Raw genomic sequence first — 16,830 nt, 5'->3', positions numbered from 1 at the left:
TTTGTCTGCCGTGACAAGGGGCGTTGAACTCCCTCTCCAGGGAACCGAGAATTTTTGTTCGTTTTTTCCCGTCCATCCTGAGAGTAGAATTAGCAAGCGTTCTTTGTCTTCCTCCCTCCAGGGAACCAAATAGGTTTGCGAGATACTCCAGCATGTTAAACAGAATTCCTGAGACATAATGCAGCTCGTCTCACATTTTGCCTAGCAAAATGAGGCCCCCTTCTACAAGCTCCAGGCAAGTCAGTGTTGGTTCAGATCTGTTGCCTCTCTGTAAACAACATTTCTAAAATATGTCATCTGGAAAAAAAGCATCATTCTCAAAGGCTGCTCCTTACTTCACCCCCCATGGGAGAAACACTATGCTGGCTGGTCACACAAAACTTTTTTTAGTGCTGGGTAAATACTAAGCACAGCCCAAGGAAGCAACGGATGTACTATTTCACAGCCAGCTGGAGACGTTCCAAACAGAATTCCATTTTGTGGGATCTCTGAATAGAAGGGCCAAGAGCCACCGAAAGATTTTACAGACCGAAATGTCTTTTCGATCTTTTTGCTTCTCTCCGGGGATTTCAACACACCCGAACAATTACAGCTAAAAGAACAAAAAGAGAAGATAGGGCAAATGCTCAACCGAGGAAGAAAGCGAACTGCTTTGCCTCGGCAAGCACGAAGAAAAACAAAACGTGACCCGCCACAAACTGAAAACGTTTGCGTTGCAAATCTTCTGTTTTCGATTCTCAAATATTTTAACACCCTTGAATCCTTCGGGGTGATTTTTCGTATTTCAGTTGATTTCTTTCATGAGAAGCCCAACCCATGCATTTAAACAACAACACATTCCACACTGGGTTGGGTACCCCCGATGTGTCCCAGTAACCTCAGTACTTTCCCCAAGCATACGAAACCCTGTCCTGAACAAGTACCTGTCCTGCCAGCAAGGGGATGCCCTCCACCAAAGGAAGTTTCCGCTGCTAGGAGAGCTCCACGAGTTCGTCATCTGATGCTATTCCCCCCCCCCCCGGAGCACCAAGACTAAAAAGTTTATCGCAACCTCCGCGACACAAACACACAAAAAGGAGAAGATCTCATGACAAAGTCTTTTATTATGTCAAATACAATTCTCATCTTTTGCATACAAAGGCATCAATGAAACAACCATGGACTGGGTCCAAAGAAAGTGCTCATTCTTCAGGGAGATGGGCTCACATTTAGCACCACTGGGTGCTGAATTCTGTATCGGCTTAAGGCACAGGAATATCAACCTTTAGTCCAAAGGCCTTTTTTAAAAATCCCGCTTTAGATGGTGAGGTAGGGGCTCTGTTTAAATACAACAGTCATGTTAGCTTTTAAACATTAGAAGGAGGTAACGGGATTGAGATGGATTACTTTTCTCCCTCCGACTCCCCTAGGTTGCTTCTATGGTTTATTATGAATTTGCCCTTTTGACACAATCCTCTATGAAATATCCAATACATTTCAACAGCATCTAAACAAAATCTATTACGTTAAAAAGGTGTTCCTAAGTTAGTAGCTGTGAAAACGATCCAGTACGGATCATTAAGTTAATTTACTAGTATAAATACACCATATATTTCTGTAATGAATTAAATGCATTCTAAAATTTCCACGCTAAGTGGAATGTGTGATTTGCCCCCCTAATTGCCTAGTTGAATTTAGCACAGCTAAGATATATATTGAAAAACAAACCTACAATGGGTATAACTCGGCAACCAAAAGAGCAATAAAAAATATTAAATTAGAACTCAAGAAATCCCTACATTTTACCATCACACGGCAGGCTTCCTAACTATGCTGCTCTCTGAAAGGGAGAATGCACAGCGGCCTGGCAGAGAAGGGGCCAAGGAAGGAGCTTATCACATGAAAAAAAAACACCCTTCTTTTATTTGCAAAGTTACCCTATTAAGGTATCGTGAATAAAATCAACAATGGATCCAGACCTGATGCCTGCCAAATGAGATGTATGAGATGCAGCAGAGTTTTGTGCAAACAAGGTAGCGGTTTCATTCTAGGCACCTGGCTTGCAAAGAAAACAATTCCAGCTAAACATAAACCGCCCCCCAAAAAAATGTTCCGGGGTTTGTTTGGTGTAGTGGTTAAGAGCGCGGGACACTAATCTGAGGAACCGGGTTTGATTCCCCGCTCCTCCACTTGAAGCCAGCTGGGTGACCTTGGGTCAGTCACAGCTTCTAGCTCTCTCAGCCCCACCCACGTCACAGGGTGTTCTGTTATGGGGATAATAATAACATACTTTGTAAACCGCTCTGAATGGGTGTTAAGTCATCCTGAAGGGCGGTATATAAATCAAATATTATTATTATTGTTTGTTTTTCATTACTTATAGTCTCTTTACCCCTTGACTGGGGACTAAAGAGGCTTTTCACATCACCCCCCCCATTTAACAGTAACAACCATCTTCTAAATGTTGTGACAGGCTGAAATGTTGTGACAGGCCCAAGGCCACCTGACAGGTTTCAGTGGCAGAGCAGGCAATTAGACCTTGGTTATCCCAAGGCCTAGTCCGACACTCTAACCACTATGTGATGCAGCCCTCCTGTAAGAGCCATGCATGTGATTTTAACCCACCATATGCTCCCCTCGTATTCCCAAAGAAAGCCCCGTGAAATGGCCTGGATCTCTCCTCTTCAAACATCCAGCTGAGATCTGAAGAGCCCCTCTTAATCTGTCTTGTATTATTTACTTACTTCATTTATGCCCCACCCTTTCTCCCAAAGTGGCTTAGCATCATTTGCCGTGCCTCCGTTTTATTCTCATTCTCAAAGTCTGCAACTGGCCTAATATCACCCAGCAGCCTTCTGCGGAGGGGGCAGGCATTTGAACCTAGCTCCCCACCCAGCTCATAGTCTGAAATTCTAACCACTGCACCACTCTACCTTTCCCTTCCCGAAGTCTCTCTGAAAAAAGTCTCGCTTGACCTCCCAGCTCCAACGCCACTCCACACATACCACAGTTCCTCACCAAGCTGCCAAAGTGGATCGGCAGCCATTTCCAGAGGCTGGAAGAGGAATTTCTTCCTGTCTCCTGCTAACTAACAGCTCGGAGCTGCCCGAAACGGAACCTGGGACTTTCAGTCGCCAAAACCTGTGTCCCGCCATCGAGCCCTCCACTTGGCCTTGGGTCATCAGATCAATTTCTTCATCAACCTCTGACTTCTCATTGCCTCCCCACTATGCCTTTCTATCATTCCTTTATCTATTTCACTGGCCACAGGACTTCACCAAAAAAAGAAAAAAAGGATACTGGAGATGTATCCTAAACTCCCACCTGTGGGATTGGGGAGTACGTGATGATGCAAATTATTCCGGCAGAACGCTTCACAATCTGGTGTCTGACATGGCAGAACATCAATTGAGTTTTCCAAAGAGCCTCAAAAAAATACAGCATCAGCACAGGGAAAACTCAACCCATCCAAGAGCGCACACTTACAGGAACAGCAGAAAATAATCACACTAAGAAACCCTGTGTCCTCCTCACAAGATACATCGCATGGCCGTTTCCATCAGGTTTCCACGAGGACCGCTGCTTACAAAATCCTTCACCCGGCCCCACCCCGCCTACAAAGACATCCAAGGTGAGTCCAACAATTTCTTAGTGGAAAAATAAAGAAAAAAAGTGAAGCTCAATTGTGCTAGCCGTTGAACACAACAGACACTCGGTTCTACTCCTGGAAATGCTGCTGAAACAGGGACACAGAACCAAGAGGAATCCTCACGTTGCCAGACAACAGCTTTTCAGGAATAAGGACCATACCAATCCGCCTGGTGACTCTTAAGTATAAGCCAGTTGCTTACATATTTTGCACGGCTTTGGAAAGCTGATTTACAACCATCCGGGTCCAACATTTTGCCAAGTCTTCTCCAGGAAGAGGTAATCAACAAAATCTGACACACACATTGTATCATGACAACTCTTGATCCCTGGAAAAGTTATTCCCCAGAGGAACAGCTTCCCGAATACTTTTTAAAAATGGAAATATTTCAATTAATAGTTTGCAGCAATGCATCCAAGGATCCTGCATTACTTTGGCTCACTGATGGGCCACCGTTCTTTTTTGTTGGAGGCAGCCTTCCGAGTCACGTCACAGAATTTTTCTTCTTCCGAAAGGGAGACTTCAGCCTTTTCCAAACAGTGGCTCGTGGCTTACACTTCTTCCCCAATGCCGCTGCTGCTTCCTTCTCTTTCCGCCTGATCTCCCGGACGAGCGCATGAAACACATCGTCGATATAATAGCGGAAGGCAGCTGACGTTTCGAAAAAGGGACAGCTGAATTCACGGGCCAGGGCCTGGCCTTCTTCCTTGGAGACCTAGTTAACAAAGCAAATGGCGGTCAACACAATGAGACAAGCCACATGCCATCGTTTCTCCGTGCGGCCTCTGAAATCCTCTTTGCCCTCATCTTCAAAATCTGTCTTTTGCTAAGTCTTTCGGAGTAATGTTCCTACCTGACGTCCCTGCTTTGTGCTGGAGAATTCACCAGATTTTGGAAACACTCAAAAGGCTGTCTGTGCATTTCTGCCTTCACATTAAAATGATTTAGTTAGAATTGCATGCTGGGACACACTCAAAACTCACAGTTCAGGGGCACCGCAGGTAACAAAGGACCGAGTATATACAGCAGTGTCTTTCATACTTACCCTTCGATACCGCCATGGGCCTGTCTTCCAATTGAGGAGATACCCGTCAACTCAAATACCTGAACATCTATTTCCTAACAAATAAGGAGGATTTATGGGGTAGGCTTCTATGTCCTAGACACTAGAGTAAGCACCAAAGAATGCAGCACATCTTCGCTCACACATTGTGGCACGTGCCCTTTTGTGTGCCTCTTGAGGTTTGCGCTCCAAGCCTCCCACGCAGCATTGCTTTTTAATTGATCTCTTCCTCGCAGAGAATTTCATCACCCGTGGTATTCTCTGAGCACACGCTGCTGCAGCATAAAGTTACAAGCTTTCTTTTCTAACCCGAGGCTCTGATCAACTCCTTCCCCTCTACAACCTATACCATCTCTAGTCTGGTATCGGTTACAACTCAAATGTATCCCTCCTTTAACTAACTACTTTTGTTTAAAACTTCGCTCCCTCTTATGCAGAACTGCTGTCCAGGTCTATTTATCTCATTTTCTTCTTTGTTCTTTTCTACAGGTGTCAGTAAGATAAAGGGGGGGGGTATCAAGGACCCCCCTAATAGACTAAAACTTGTTAAATTTGCATTACGTTATTACTTACCGTGATGGTAGATGCGTCACCCTTGTTTTGTCTTTCATTAGTACTTACCGTTGCACTTCACATCAGTGTATATGTGTGAACTGGTTGCCGCTGTCCTTGTTCTCTTGGATTGTGTATTTTTTAACTATGCGATTGTGGTACTGTAGCATGTTGCACTTTAATGACTTATAATATTGCCTTGAATATATCTTTAAACAGAATTGCTACTTTTCATTGTATTGCCCTCGTATTTGTTGCTTTCTTGGTTACCCTTTGACATATCAGCAACCGAGGACTCCAGCCATTTCTAGCATTCTCTTTGCTTCCTACCTTGCAAATTGCTCAAAACAAACCCAGCGAGGCTAAACCTGCCTCCGCACTCCTCACCTGTCTCAACTGCGCCAAGTCAGATTTGTTTCCCACAAGGACGACTGGAGTCTCATCTGTACGCCGAACACGGTAGATGAGCTGCTTGAACTCGCGGACTTCATGGAAACTTCGGCGATCCGTGATCGAGTAACAGATAATAAACCCTTCCCCTGCCCTCATGTACTGGTCTCTCATGGCAGTAAATTCCGCCTGGAAATGGGAAGAAAAGTAAGTATCAGTTCTTAATTATAGCAGTCATGAGCCTGGCAGAGAAAAGTGTTTTCAGACGAAAACCAGGGTCAAACTTAAGGTTGCCAGGCTGAGCCTGGCTATCAGCAAGAGGGTTGGGGGGGGCAGTGTTGGAGGGGAGCATGTGATGTTGGCAACACTGCCAACATAGCTACAGGGTACAATCTGGAAGTGACAATGGTAGCTCTAGGAATCCCTGCAACTCTATGGTAAAACCCTATGTTTTTACCATAGAGTTTCCAGCAATTCCTAGAGCTACCACTGTCACTTCTGTGTTTTATCCAGAAGTGACGTGCCTTTTTTCCCTTTATTTTTCTCCTGCTGCCACTCCAAGCAGTGCCACAACTGAGAGAAGTGGGAAGCAACTGCATTTTGCTGTCCTCAGTGCTGCTGTGAAATGGCACAATAATAGTAACAGCAACATTCGATTTATATACCGCCCTTTAGGACAACTTAACGTTCACTCAGAGCAGTTTTATTATCCCCACAACAAACACCCTGTGAGGTGAGGGCTGAGAGTGCTCTGAGAAAGGACTGACTCAAGGTCACCCAGCTGGCTTCAAGTGGAGGAGTGGGGAATCAAACTCGGTTCTCCAGATTAGAGTCCTTGCATGCAAAAGGTCTGAGGCTCAATCCTCAGTGTGTCCAGTTAAAAGGGTCAATTAGTAGATGATGCTAAAAACCCCTCCCTGAAACTCCGGAGAGCACTGACCTTGACAGAACAATGGCATGACTCAGCAGAATACAACTTCCTGGGTTCAGAGCCCTGATACAGCAATCGTGGCCATACCCAGAAGTCCCAGTGACCTTTATTTCTAACATTGTGTTTTTAAATTCCACCCTTCTTCCAAAGAGCTCAGGGTTCATCTTTCCACCTCCACCACCACACAATAATAGCCTCCCTGGGAGACAGAGTGACTGGCTAAGGGTCTGCCAATGAGTTTCATGGACCAAGCAGGGATTTGAACTCAGGTCTCCCCACTTTTAAATCAACCCACTAGTCACTACACTGCACCGGTTCTCAGACTTACATGGTGACCATAGCAACTATGGAGACGATGACACTGATAATACTGATCTACCTTACAGGGCTGTTATTCGGGAAACAAGACGACATACATGAAGCACTTTGAGCAAACTGCATTACCGCTTCACTGAGCTGTTATTACCTACCTGGCCCGCCGTATCCAAAATGTCCAGGTTAGCAGGTTCGTCGTCAATCCTTATTCGGATTTTGTAAGCGTCCTCTACAGAAAGCGAAAGACAGGCAGGCACTCAGCGTCTCAAGCGCAAAGTGTTTCGCTCGGGGCTTTGTTTCATTTCCCTTTTAAAAATAAGGCCGGACTCCTGCCAGGGGACTCAGAAGCACTGAAGCAGGTTCCACCGATTGACTAAGCAGAGCAGAAAAAATTCCAGCTCCGGCTCACAGGCAGCCAGTGGGGATCGTTAGCGGCCAGGCCCTCCGCTTCACTGGAGCGCAAGAGACGCAGCGTTTCCCTCGGCTCTGCAACTCCACCGAGGTGCCCCCTATGGCAGCACAGCATACACAGTCTTGATAGGGGAGCGGGGGCCGGATGCAAAAGCTACAGAGCTGCATGGGCGAGGACGTGGAATGAGCTGTGGTTTATTTAACAAGAAGAGGGGCGGGAGGGCCTGTCGGGGCAAGAGGAAAAGGCCCAGTAGCGGCGCTTCCACTACCGAAAGCAATTCTTTACCAAACAAGAGGCCGGAACTTCTTTCCCACGAGCAAAGGCGGAAGAGCCGGAGACTTTTTGATTTAGACAGAGATCTGTAAAACTACGCATGGGATAGAGAGAGTGGACAGAGAAACCTTCGTCTCCCTCTCCCAGAATACTAGACCTCGAGGGCATCCAATGAAACTGGTGGTCAGTAGACACAGGACAGACAAAAGGAAATATTTCTTTGCTCAACGAGGAATTAAAATGTGGAATTTGCTACTGGAGGATGTAGTGACGGCCGCCAACATGCACAGCTTTAAAAGAGGATTAGACGGGTTCATGGGGAATGGGTCTGTCAATGGCTACTAGCCATGGTGACTAAAGGAACCTCCGTATTAAGAGGCAGTCAACCTCTGAACATCAGTGCCAGGATACAACATCAAAGGAAAGCCGCGGCCTCTATTCCCTGTTCGTTGTCTCTTCAGGGCAACTGGCTGGCTACTGTGCGAGACAGAATACTAAACTAGACAGACTACGGGTCTGATCCAACAGAGCCCCTCTTACATTTTAATAAGTGGCTACCGGCAGGCTCAACCACTCAAATAGAGAAATTTACTCAAAAAGGAGGTTTTGTTCCTCAACGGTGTATTTTCCCTCATACACGGAAGTGTTTCTGCACGCAACTCAAGAAGGCACTAAAGCGCTGGAAGGTCAAAAGTCGGCTATGTTTCCCCATGCGCTTCTTTGTTTGGGAATAACCTGCCTTAGGGACGGGACGAAATTTCGCATTTAAAAACCACGGTGTAGCAATTCCACCAGTCAGCCGAGCTGGTACTGTTCGTAACTGCCCATCACTCCCAAGCTTTGGCAAACAGACAATTAAACCGCATTCCATCTTGGTGAGGTTTCCAACGTGCACATCTGGGATTCCCCTCAACAGCCACGATCGCACAAGTCTAGCAAACTGCTGGAGAGGGAAAGACTCACCGATAGTGGGGTCGTGATCTTCTGGGAAACGATGACTAATGAACTGCATGGTCATAGCTAAAAGGAAGAAACCGGAGCAGAAGTTAGGACGCAAAACAAAGAGAACGGTACACAACCCCCAGGCTGCATGTGACAAAAACGCGAGCGGGGCGAGGTACACCTCCACCCACGGAAGGAAGGGATAGTTCAGGGCGACGGAGACCAACCTAGCAAGAAATCGCACGAATATCCAGATTTTGGGGGTGGAATGGGTGGCTGCAGCAATAACATGTTGATGTTACTGGGCTGCTAGTAAATTTCTGAGTGTATACAAGCAATTTTGTCATCCTTTCCTCCAACTGCATAGAGGACGATGGTCCTGCAACCAGCAAGGCTGGCGAGATACTCTCCGGACGTGGTGACCCCCAATCTTAAAAGGTAATGCCTGACCTCCACACATGCCTTACCCACTGCCTCTCAATGCTCCCTCAGTGACCACATCTGCGTTACTAATAGGCCACGCAACACTACCCCCTCCCTGGTCCCACGGCAATCACTTCCTTCATCTCCAGGCTCCACCCAGAGCTGCCCCTTCCTCCCATCCCACCCACACACTCCACCACATTCCAACCCCGGCCATGTGAAGGGGAGGGGAGGGCTCCTAACAAGAACGCGTCTCCTGAATCAAACAGCAGAGCAATCTCAGGTCCCCTCTTTCCCACAGCAGCCGATGCCACTCGAGAGCAGGGCGTGGGCAGCCTTGTAAGAGCTGTGCCTCCGCGTCCAGGGGCGATGAGTTTAGACCCGATAGCCCAATTCTCTAAATGCTTTATTAGACCCGCCCTGCTGAATTAGAGCAAAGGTATTTCCAGCTGTAGCTGGCCGAAGGACTGGAAAAACCCACAACAGCAACCCATGGAGGTGACCTGGAAACATTCGAGAGGTGGGCATTCAGAGGTACACAGCCTCTGAACAAGCAGGCTCCACGTATCAGTTGTAGTTAATGTGCGGTCAGGATTCCCACCACGAATTTGACTGATTTTTTTCCACTTTAATCTACCTAACCAAGAGGAGCTCATTGCCAGTTCTAGTGGCAGTGAGTTCCATTATGCTCAACCCCACTCTCAACAAATACCATGCACCCCCCCTTCTATCAGCAAAACCATTTCCACATCTCATGATGTGGAAACGGATCCCCGATTCCCACACCCTATGCTGCCACCCGACACCAGTCATCGCTTTGTGGATGCGAGTTCCACAGGCCAGCTTCCACACATCGCGCCCTTGTATCCAAGCACCTACCGCTACATCTCTCCCACCATGACTAGCATTTGTCCACCCTTTTCAATTGCTTCTACAGCCCACCTTCATGACCAAGAGACGTTTAATACATATCTTGAGGCAGGGAGTCCCACATGAGAAAACAACCCTCCTCCCACATCATCCAAACAGCCAAAATTTGGAGGCTGTGAGTTCCTCATAAGAATCCGCCAGCTATTCCCTTCCAACAGAGCAACCAACTCCTTGAGGCAAAGAGTTCCACAGGCAATCACACCAATCATTCCCCTGTATCACTTGGGGAAGCAAGTTTTAGGTAAGGATGCGGCTGCCAACAAGCCTGGAGGAAAAAAAGGCCCTGTTTCTTTAAGGCTCAACAGGATGGTATTTATCTGCATGCAGTGAAAAGCTTCAGCTACCCATTTCCCCAATATGAAATCTTTAAGGGGCGTGACCTCCTTCTCCAAGCCCACTGAGATGCATTCCCACAAACTGTTTTTCCATGGGAACAGACGTCTTTGAGGCAGGATCTGAGTCTAGTGGCACCTTAGAGACCAACAAGATTTTTTTAGTGTGTAAGTTTCAAAAGTCAATGCTTCTTTTCTCAGATATGTATATTCTGAAGAAGGGAGTTTTGACTCTTGAATGCTCAGACCCTGAAAATCTTGTTGGTCTCAAAGGTGCCACTGGACTCAAATCCTCTCTGAACAGAAGAGCAAGATTTGAGTCCAGTAGCCTCTAAAAAAGCAGCAATACTTCCAGGGTATGAGCCTTAGAGAGCGAACGCTTGCTTCTTCACAATAACCCTATTATATCCGAAGAAGGGAGCGGTGACTCTGGAAAGCTTACACCCGGAAAACTTTGCTGGTTTCTAAGGTGCCATTAGACCGAAAGCCTGCAGGTCTGAAGAAGGAAGCTGTGACTCTGGAGAGCTCCTACCCTGAAAATCTTAAGGTCCCACTGAACTCCAATTCTGATGTTCTGCTGCACACCAAGCTGGCTACCCACCTGAAACCATCATGAGGCAGTGAGTTCCGCAGGCAAACCCTGTCAACCACACCGCCGCTCCACCTCATCAACAGTTCGCTTTCAGGAGCCGGTTCTTCGTACAGCCCCTCCCCAGGACGCCCTCCTCCACCCCAGCGGGTACCGTCTTGAGGCGGTGCGTTCCACATGCGAACCGTTCCAACGCAACCGCTGCCGCATCTCGTGTCAGCGAGTTCCGCAGGCGCAACCACCCATAAAACAGCCCTTCCCTCTTTCCCACGCTTCCCCCGACAGCCCGTCCTCCCACCTACCGCTCTTGCCGACCCCACCGGCGCCCAGCATCACCAGCTTGTACTCGCGGGGCTGCCCGGGCGGAGGGACGGCGGCGGAGCCCACCCCGCCGGGAGGCCCCCGCGGCCCGGCCACGTCCATCGCCCCGGAGTCGAGCCGCCCCCTTCGCCGCTCCTCAGGCGCACCGCCGCGGAAGCTGCCGCCGCTCCCGCATCTTCCCGCCCACCGCCGACAAAATGGCGCCGGCGCGGCCGAGTTCCAGCCTCAGACACAGGGGGCGTGGCCTGTAGAATCCCCGCCCCCGCCCCGGCTCCTCCCCCTCGGAGCGTCAAGAGGAGACGGTGGAAAGTCCCAGGCAGAGGCTCGTGACACTTCCGGCTCCCCGTTGGAACGTGCGGGGCACACCCGTGGCGGCAGAAATAGGAAGATTCGGGTTGCGTCAGATGTTATTTCCCAGGAAATTCCTGGAGATTTGAGGGTCGCCCCTGGGAAGGACAGGGTTAGTAGCAGTGTATAATGCCATAGAGTCCACCCTCCAAAGCAGCCATTTTCTCCAGGGTGAGAAATGTTTTCCATGGTCATAGATCCAGAGGAGTTAGCCATGTTAGTCTGTAGTTGCAAAATAGTAAAGAGTCCAGTAGCACTTTTAAGACTAGCCAACTTTATCGTAGCATAAGCTTTCGAGAACCACAACTCTCTTTGTCAGATGTATCTGATGAAGAGAGCTGTGGTTCTCGAAAGATTATGCTACAATAAAGTTGGTTAGTCTTAAAGGTGCTGCTGGACTCTTTTCTATTTTGGAGAGGTATTGTAATTCTAGATCTCCAGCTGCCACCTAGAGGCTGGCAACCCTAAGGGAAGTTGTTTAATTCCATGCCATGAAAAACTTCCACTGCATATATCCAAAAATTAAGTCTCTAGTAAAGAGGAAGGGCGTTTTTTATCCAGGCTGCCAGCGAACATACTGTTTTCCCAACTTTACTTTTTATTTTTAATTAAGCCTCTTATTCCTGTAGGTCCAGAGATAGGAGGCAAAATTTTCAGGCAGCGTTCTTCCCATTTAGTGAAGAACACAGATGTCCCCTCCTCCTGCTGTTCAAGCCAATGAGGGAAGTCGTTCAGCTCTGATTGACATTTCTCCCCAACAAGCTTTGACGTATACAATGAGCAAATCATAGCATAAGCAAATAACCAGGGGAGGAAATTCCTTCTTTGATCCTTCCCCAACTTCTGGTGACAATTACTAGTAGCAGACACAACGCAAATGGTAGTTTCAGGTGTGTAGGTGTATTGATTATGTAGAAGAAGAGCAAGAATCAAGCCCAGAAGCACCTTAGTCAAAGCTTCCTTTTTCAGACAGGTGTATCTGACAAAGGGAACTTTGACTCTTGAGAGCCCATACTGGGGAAATCGAAGAGTCCAGTAGCACCTTTAAGACTAACCAACTTTACTGTAGCATAAGCTTGTGAGAACCACAGTTCTCTTCGTCAGATGACATTGTTGGTTTAAAGTTTCTGTGTGGTTGCGCATCTGACGAAGAGAACTGAGATTCTCAAAAGCTTATTGTAATGATTGCAAGTAAATGTGTGCACATGTCTTTAAATGCTTGGTGTGAGATAGGTGAAGAGGAGGGGTGAGAGAGAGGGATGAGTGAGCAATATGATTGGCTGATGACAGAGAGTGGGCGGAGTGAATGCAGTTTGAGACTGGGAGTGGGGAGAAAAGTTTCAGTCAGAAGGAAGCAGGCTAGCTGTGTGCAGCCTGAGTATGTTGAAGTATTTATGAGAGAAATATAACCTGTGTGGACCCTGAACTGAGCATGTTTGTGAAAGGACACTCAGTCAGGGAAAGAGAGGCCAGCTGTGTGCTGCCTGAGGAGTTTTAAGCATTTCTGTGAGAGAAATATTGAGTTAAGAGAAAGCAGGCAAGCTGTGTGCAGCCTGAATAACCTTAAGCACTGTGAGAAATATTGAGCCAGAGAAAGAGGCTGTGTGTGAAGCCTTAGAAGAGATCTGTGTGAATGAGTTTAAATGAAGTAACTTTAAGAACGGAGAACTACTTTTATGAAACTGATATGCTTCTTGAAAAAAATAAAAGTTTATTTTGTTTTCGTTATATCCCAGAGTAGCTGTCACTGCTATATCCCATTCCTATCCTCAGGGCCACATAGAACCACGAAGGAGCCTGACGCTTAGGCACGTTTCTAAAGGGAAAACTTAAATAAAATATCTTGGAATATAATATTCCTGGTGGCAGCAAACTACTCAGAGGGTGTTAAGGGAAAGATAAAAGGCAAAATCTACCCAAGAGAAAGTAAGGGTCGTAACACTTCTGCTACAGTAAAGTTGGTTAGTCTTAAAGGTGCTACTGGACTCTTTTCGATTTTGCTACTACAGACTAACACGGCTAAGTCCTCTGGATCATACTGGGGAAATTCACCTTGACCTAAGTAGACCAGGCAAGCATGATCTCACCAGGTCTTAGAAGCTAAGCAAGGTCAGCCTTGGTTAGAAACTGGGTTGGAGACCTCTAAGGAAGAGCAGGGTTGCAGAGCCAGGCAATGGCAAACGGCCTCTATTAGTCTCTTGCCATGAAAGCCCCACCAGGGGTCGCCATAAGTCAGATTATGACTTGAGGGCACTCATCGTCACACACACTGTGGAAATCTAGTTGGCCTTCAAGGTGCTACTGGACCAGAGTCTTGCCCTTCTACTGCAGACGAACCTGGCTTCCCACCTGAAACTATCCGAAAAAGTAGAGCGCCGCTGCGTGCCTTCATCGTATGTTGAAGCTTCTTCCTTTTCCTATTTTTCTTTTTAATTTATACCATTCGTTCCGGCGATGCGAACACAAAAGCCTGTGTAACCCCTATGAGGCAACCGGTTTAGCCCAGTAGGGCAGAGACAGTAGCTAGAGCCAAGCAGCTGAGGACGAAGTTGGTTGCTGGAAAGCTGAATAATAAATACGCTCTTATCACCTTGAATAAGGTAAATGTGGTAGGTGAATATGATGTAAAGTGGTATATGTGTATTGGATTGTACTATTTTTGCAGGGCTATAATTCCCCCAAGAGAGGACAGAAGCCTGGGTTCGAAGTGGCTTCGAATTGGAAGGACTGTGAAAAAGGACTCTGTCACTTAGTGGAATTGGACAAGTTGAACTGTTTATCCTTTTCAACGACATTGTTGGTTTAATGTTTCTGTATGGTTGCACTTGAGTTTAAAGGAAAAAAATAGTTGTATTGTTAAAAGGTTTTTAAAAATGTTCCTCTTAACCTAAATTTGTGTGAAAGTTTGCTTCCCAAGGCCCATAGAACTCATACAAGAAGTTACACCTGCACACCAGTCTCTCTCTCTTGGTTGGTCAAAATAAGAAGTATTTTGTGGGTTGCTTCAGAGGCTTTGGATATTTTCTTTGAGAGCAGCACGGCTGCCAACCATCTCTTTCAGGGGTCTGGAGGGCAATGAGAGATCTTCGTGCACGCACGCTCTCTTTGTTTGCTCTTTCCCCGCTTATGGGAGCGTGTAGATGGGGAGTGTTGACAACAGACTAACAGTGCAATCCTAAGCAGCATTGCTCCAGTTTAAGCCAATCGTAATCAATGGACTTACACTCGGATAACTCTGTTTAGAATTGCACTGATAAAGTATGCTTTAAAAAAAGGCTATAGAGTGATTTTTCCCCTTTCGAGTATACAAACTTGCTCACTTCTCAGTAACTTTTTGCCGCATGTAGCTTCTTATGGGGCATCTTTGGGGCTGACTTGCAAGCTTTCCCCCTCCTTTTGAATAGACACCACCTCAGCCCGCTTCTCATTGGCTCTTGCAAAACAGAACTTAAAGAAAACCTCATTTTCCAATGTAATAGTACACAGTGTTTAGAAACGTTGAGAGCCACACCCTCAACTCTTAAGAATCAAATCACAGTGAGCTCAGTGAGTGGAAAATTGGGGGATAGAGTTTGGGGAGGGCAGACCTCAGCAAGGTTTAATGTCACAGCATCCATCTTCCAAAGCAGTCATTTTCTCCAGAGGAACAGATCCTTACAGTCTGGAGATCAGTTCCTGGAGATATTCAGGCCCCACCTGGAAGCTGGTAACCCTGGACAATGAGTACCGTCAACAGAGCTACACCCTTCTAATTCAATGTACTTTGAAAGGTCTAGCTTTGCTTAGGACTGCACTATATTTCCCTACGTAGGCACTGATACCGTTTGCACAAATTGGGCCGCCAGGGTGCCTTCTGTGCAGTGGGTTGCATGGCTCAGACTTTCATCAACCAAAGGATCCCCCCATTTTGATCTGAACTTTTTTGCAGCACGCAACTTTTCCTCCGTTTTCCGTACACCTAACCCACTGGCATTAGGTGTCAAGGGATGGCACCGGCTCTGGACAGCGGGAGGGAGGGGGAAGAGAACTAAAGCAGCAGGACTTTCTTTTTTAAGTTTAGAGAAAATGACGCACCAGCAGAGTAGCTAAGTCACCAAAATAAAAGTCCCATGAATGCAAATTCGCCCAATACGTTTAGCAGATTTAGATTGTGCCTCTTCACCTAACAGAAGCACCATGCGCAAAATGAATGTAGCATAGCACCACAGCTCAGCTCGAGAGGCACGTTCTGCTTCTGAGTTGTCAAACATCCAGGGCCACTCACAACACTCCTTGCTACCAAACCCCCATGAGACTATTGGCATGCCTCCCTCGAGCACTGCCTCCTCTTCTCCTTTAAACAGGAGAGGCCAGGGATGGAACTTCCCCATGCAAAATGCGTGCTCTGCATGCAAACTACACACTCCCACGGTCCAGCAGACCCCACCTCCCTTTCTGTAGGATTGTTCTGACGTATGTGTGGTTCAGAGGGAGGGATGCCAAGCGTACTCCTCAGAACAAAGGTATACAGTAGGCCACTGATCCCCACCAGTGTTTCCTGGTGCCTGCCTGCTTCAAAAGGTAGAGTGGAAATTACCAGCTTGGGAATGGAAGAGGGGAGAAGCAAGAAGCCTCATTGTCCTCCCTACCAGCTGGCTAGAAAAATGCTGAGCTCCCCCTCCCAGGGAGGCCCTTCAAAGCAGCCCGTGCTTGGCTCAGCCATAGAGGCCGCTGCCTTTAAACCTCTGAGCTTGGCAACCTCTCCCAGTGGCCACCCGGGAAACAAATTCGCCCTTTGCTTTGGAAGCTGAAACCAGGCGGCGTTCCCTCCCGCTCCCCAAAATGGGAGCCAATTCCAACACCTGGGGATTGGCTCCACCACCATCAGGCAGTGCCCACCTCTCTTTTTGGGAATTTCAAAAGTACTGCAAGTTGAACGGGGGGGGGGGGTGCAATAGATTGACTCCCCCCTCTCCTTGTACAGAAGAGGGCAGGAACAAGCGAGAGCCCTTCTACTTAGCTACCAGAGCAGTAGCCGTGTTAGTCTGTTAAAATAAAGGCTTGCGCCAGCCCCGATATATATTTATTTTATATTGTATCTTGTAACTTATTTAAGGTTATGTATTTATGTCTTATTGTTGCTTTTACTCCTGTTTAGATGCTGTGATGCACCCTGAGCCTCCTTGCAGGGAGGGCGGGATATAAATCTAAATAAATAAATACAAACTCGAAAAGACCAAAGGGTTTACTACCGCACAACGTTGCATAGACTCGAGCCCACTTTACCCAGTGGTGCTGAGAGCAGGTTCTGCCCCAATGCGTAAGGCTTTCAAGGGCCGCAAGTCACCTGCAAATTCCAGTTGTTGTTGCTGTTATTACAAAAAGCTCCAAGGGGGCAGTAG

At 47.2% G+C, this 16,830-nt stretch overlaps 1 protein-coding gene across 1 annotated transcript; it reads right to left on the bottom strand.

Moving 5' to 3' along the window:
* Nucleotides 1-1,085: 1,085 nt before the first annotated feature.
* Nucleotides 1,086-11,277, bottom strand: RIT1 (Ras like without CAAX 1). The gene is made up of 5 exons (XM_054994053.1): nt 11,083-11,277; nt 8,528-8,584; nt 7,035-7,108; nt 5,631-5,822; nt 1,086-4,343 (listed from the first exon to the last, which is right to left on the bottom strand). Exons 1-5 carry the CDS (start codon nt 11,201-11,203, stop codon nt 4,113-4,115), a joined length of 675 nt encoding a protein of 224 aa, XP_054850028.1. The 5' UTR covers nt 11,204-11,277; the 3' UTR covers nt 1,086-4,112.
* Between the last annotated feature and the right edge of the window lie 5,553 nt (nt 11,278-16,830).

Source organism: Eublepharis macularius, chromosome 1 (assembly GCF_028583425.1).
Source record: "Eublepharis macularius isolate TG4126 chromosome 1, MPM_Emac_v1.0, whole genome shotgun sequence".
NCBI lineage: Eukaryota > Metazoa > Chordata > Lepidosauria > Squamata > Eublepharidae > Eublepharis > Eublepharis macularius.
This window is presented reverse-complemented; position numbering and strand designations above follow the sequence as displayed.

What these genes read in the sequence shown, in the direction of transcription:
- RIT1 (XM_054994053.1), bottom strand. Translation starts at nt 11,203, where the DNA reads ATGGACGTGGCCGGGCCGCGGGGGCCTCCCGGCGGGGTGGGCTCCGCC. An exon ending in CGGTGGGGTCGGCAAGAGCG is followed by an intron (nt 8,585 to 11,082) that starts GTAGGTGGGAGG and finishes TCTTCCTTTTAG; the next exon opens with CTATGACCATGCAGTTCATT. An exon ending in TTTTGGATACGGCGGGCCAG is followed by an intron (nt 5,823 to 7,034) that starts GTAGGTAATAAC and finishes TCCCATTTCCAG; the next exon opens with GCGGAATTTACTGCCATGAG.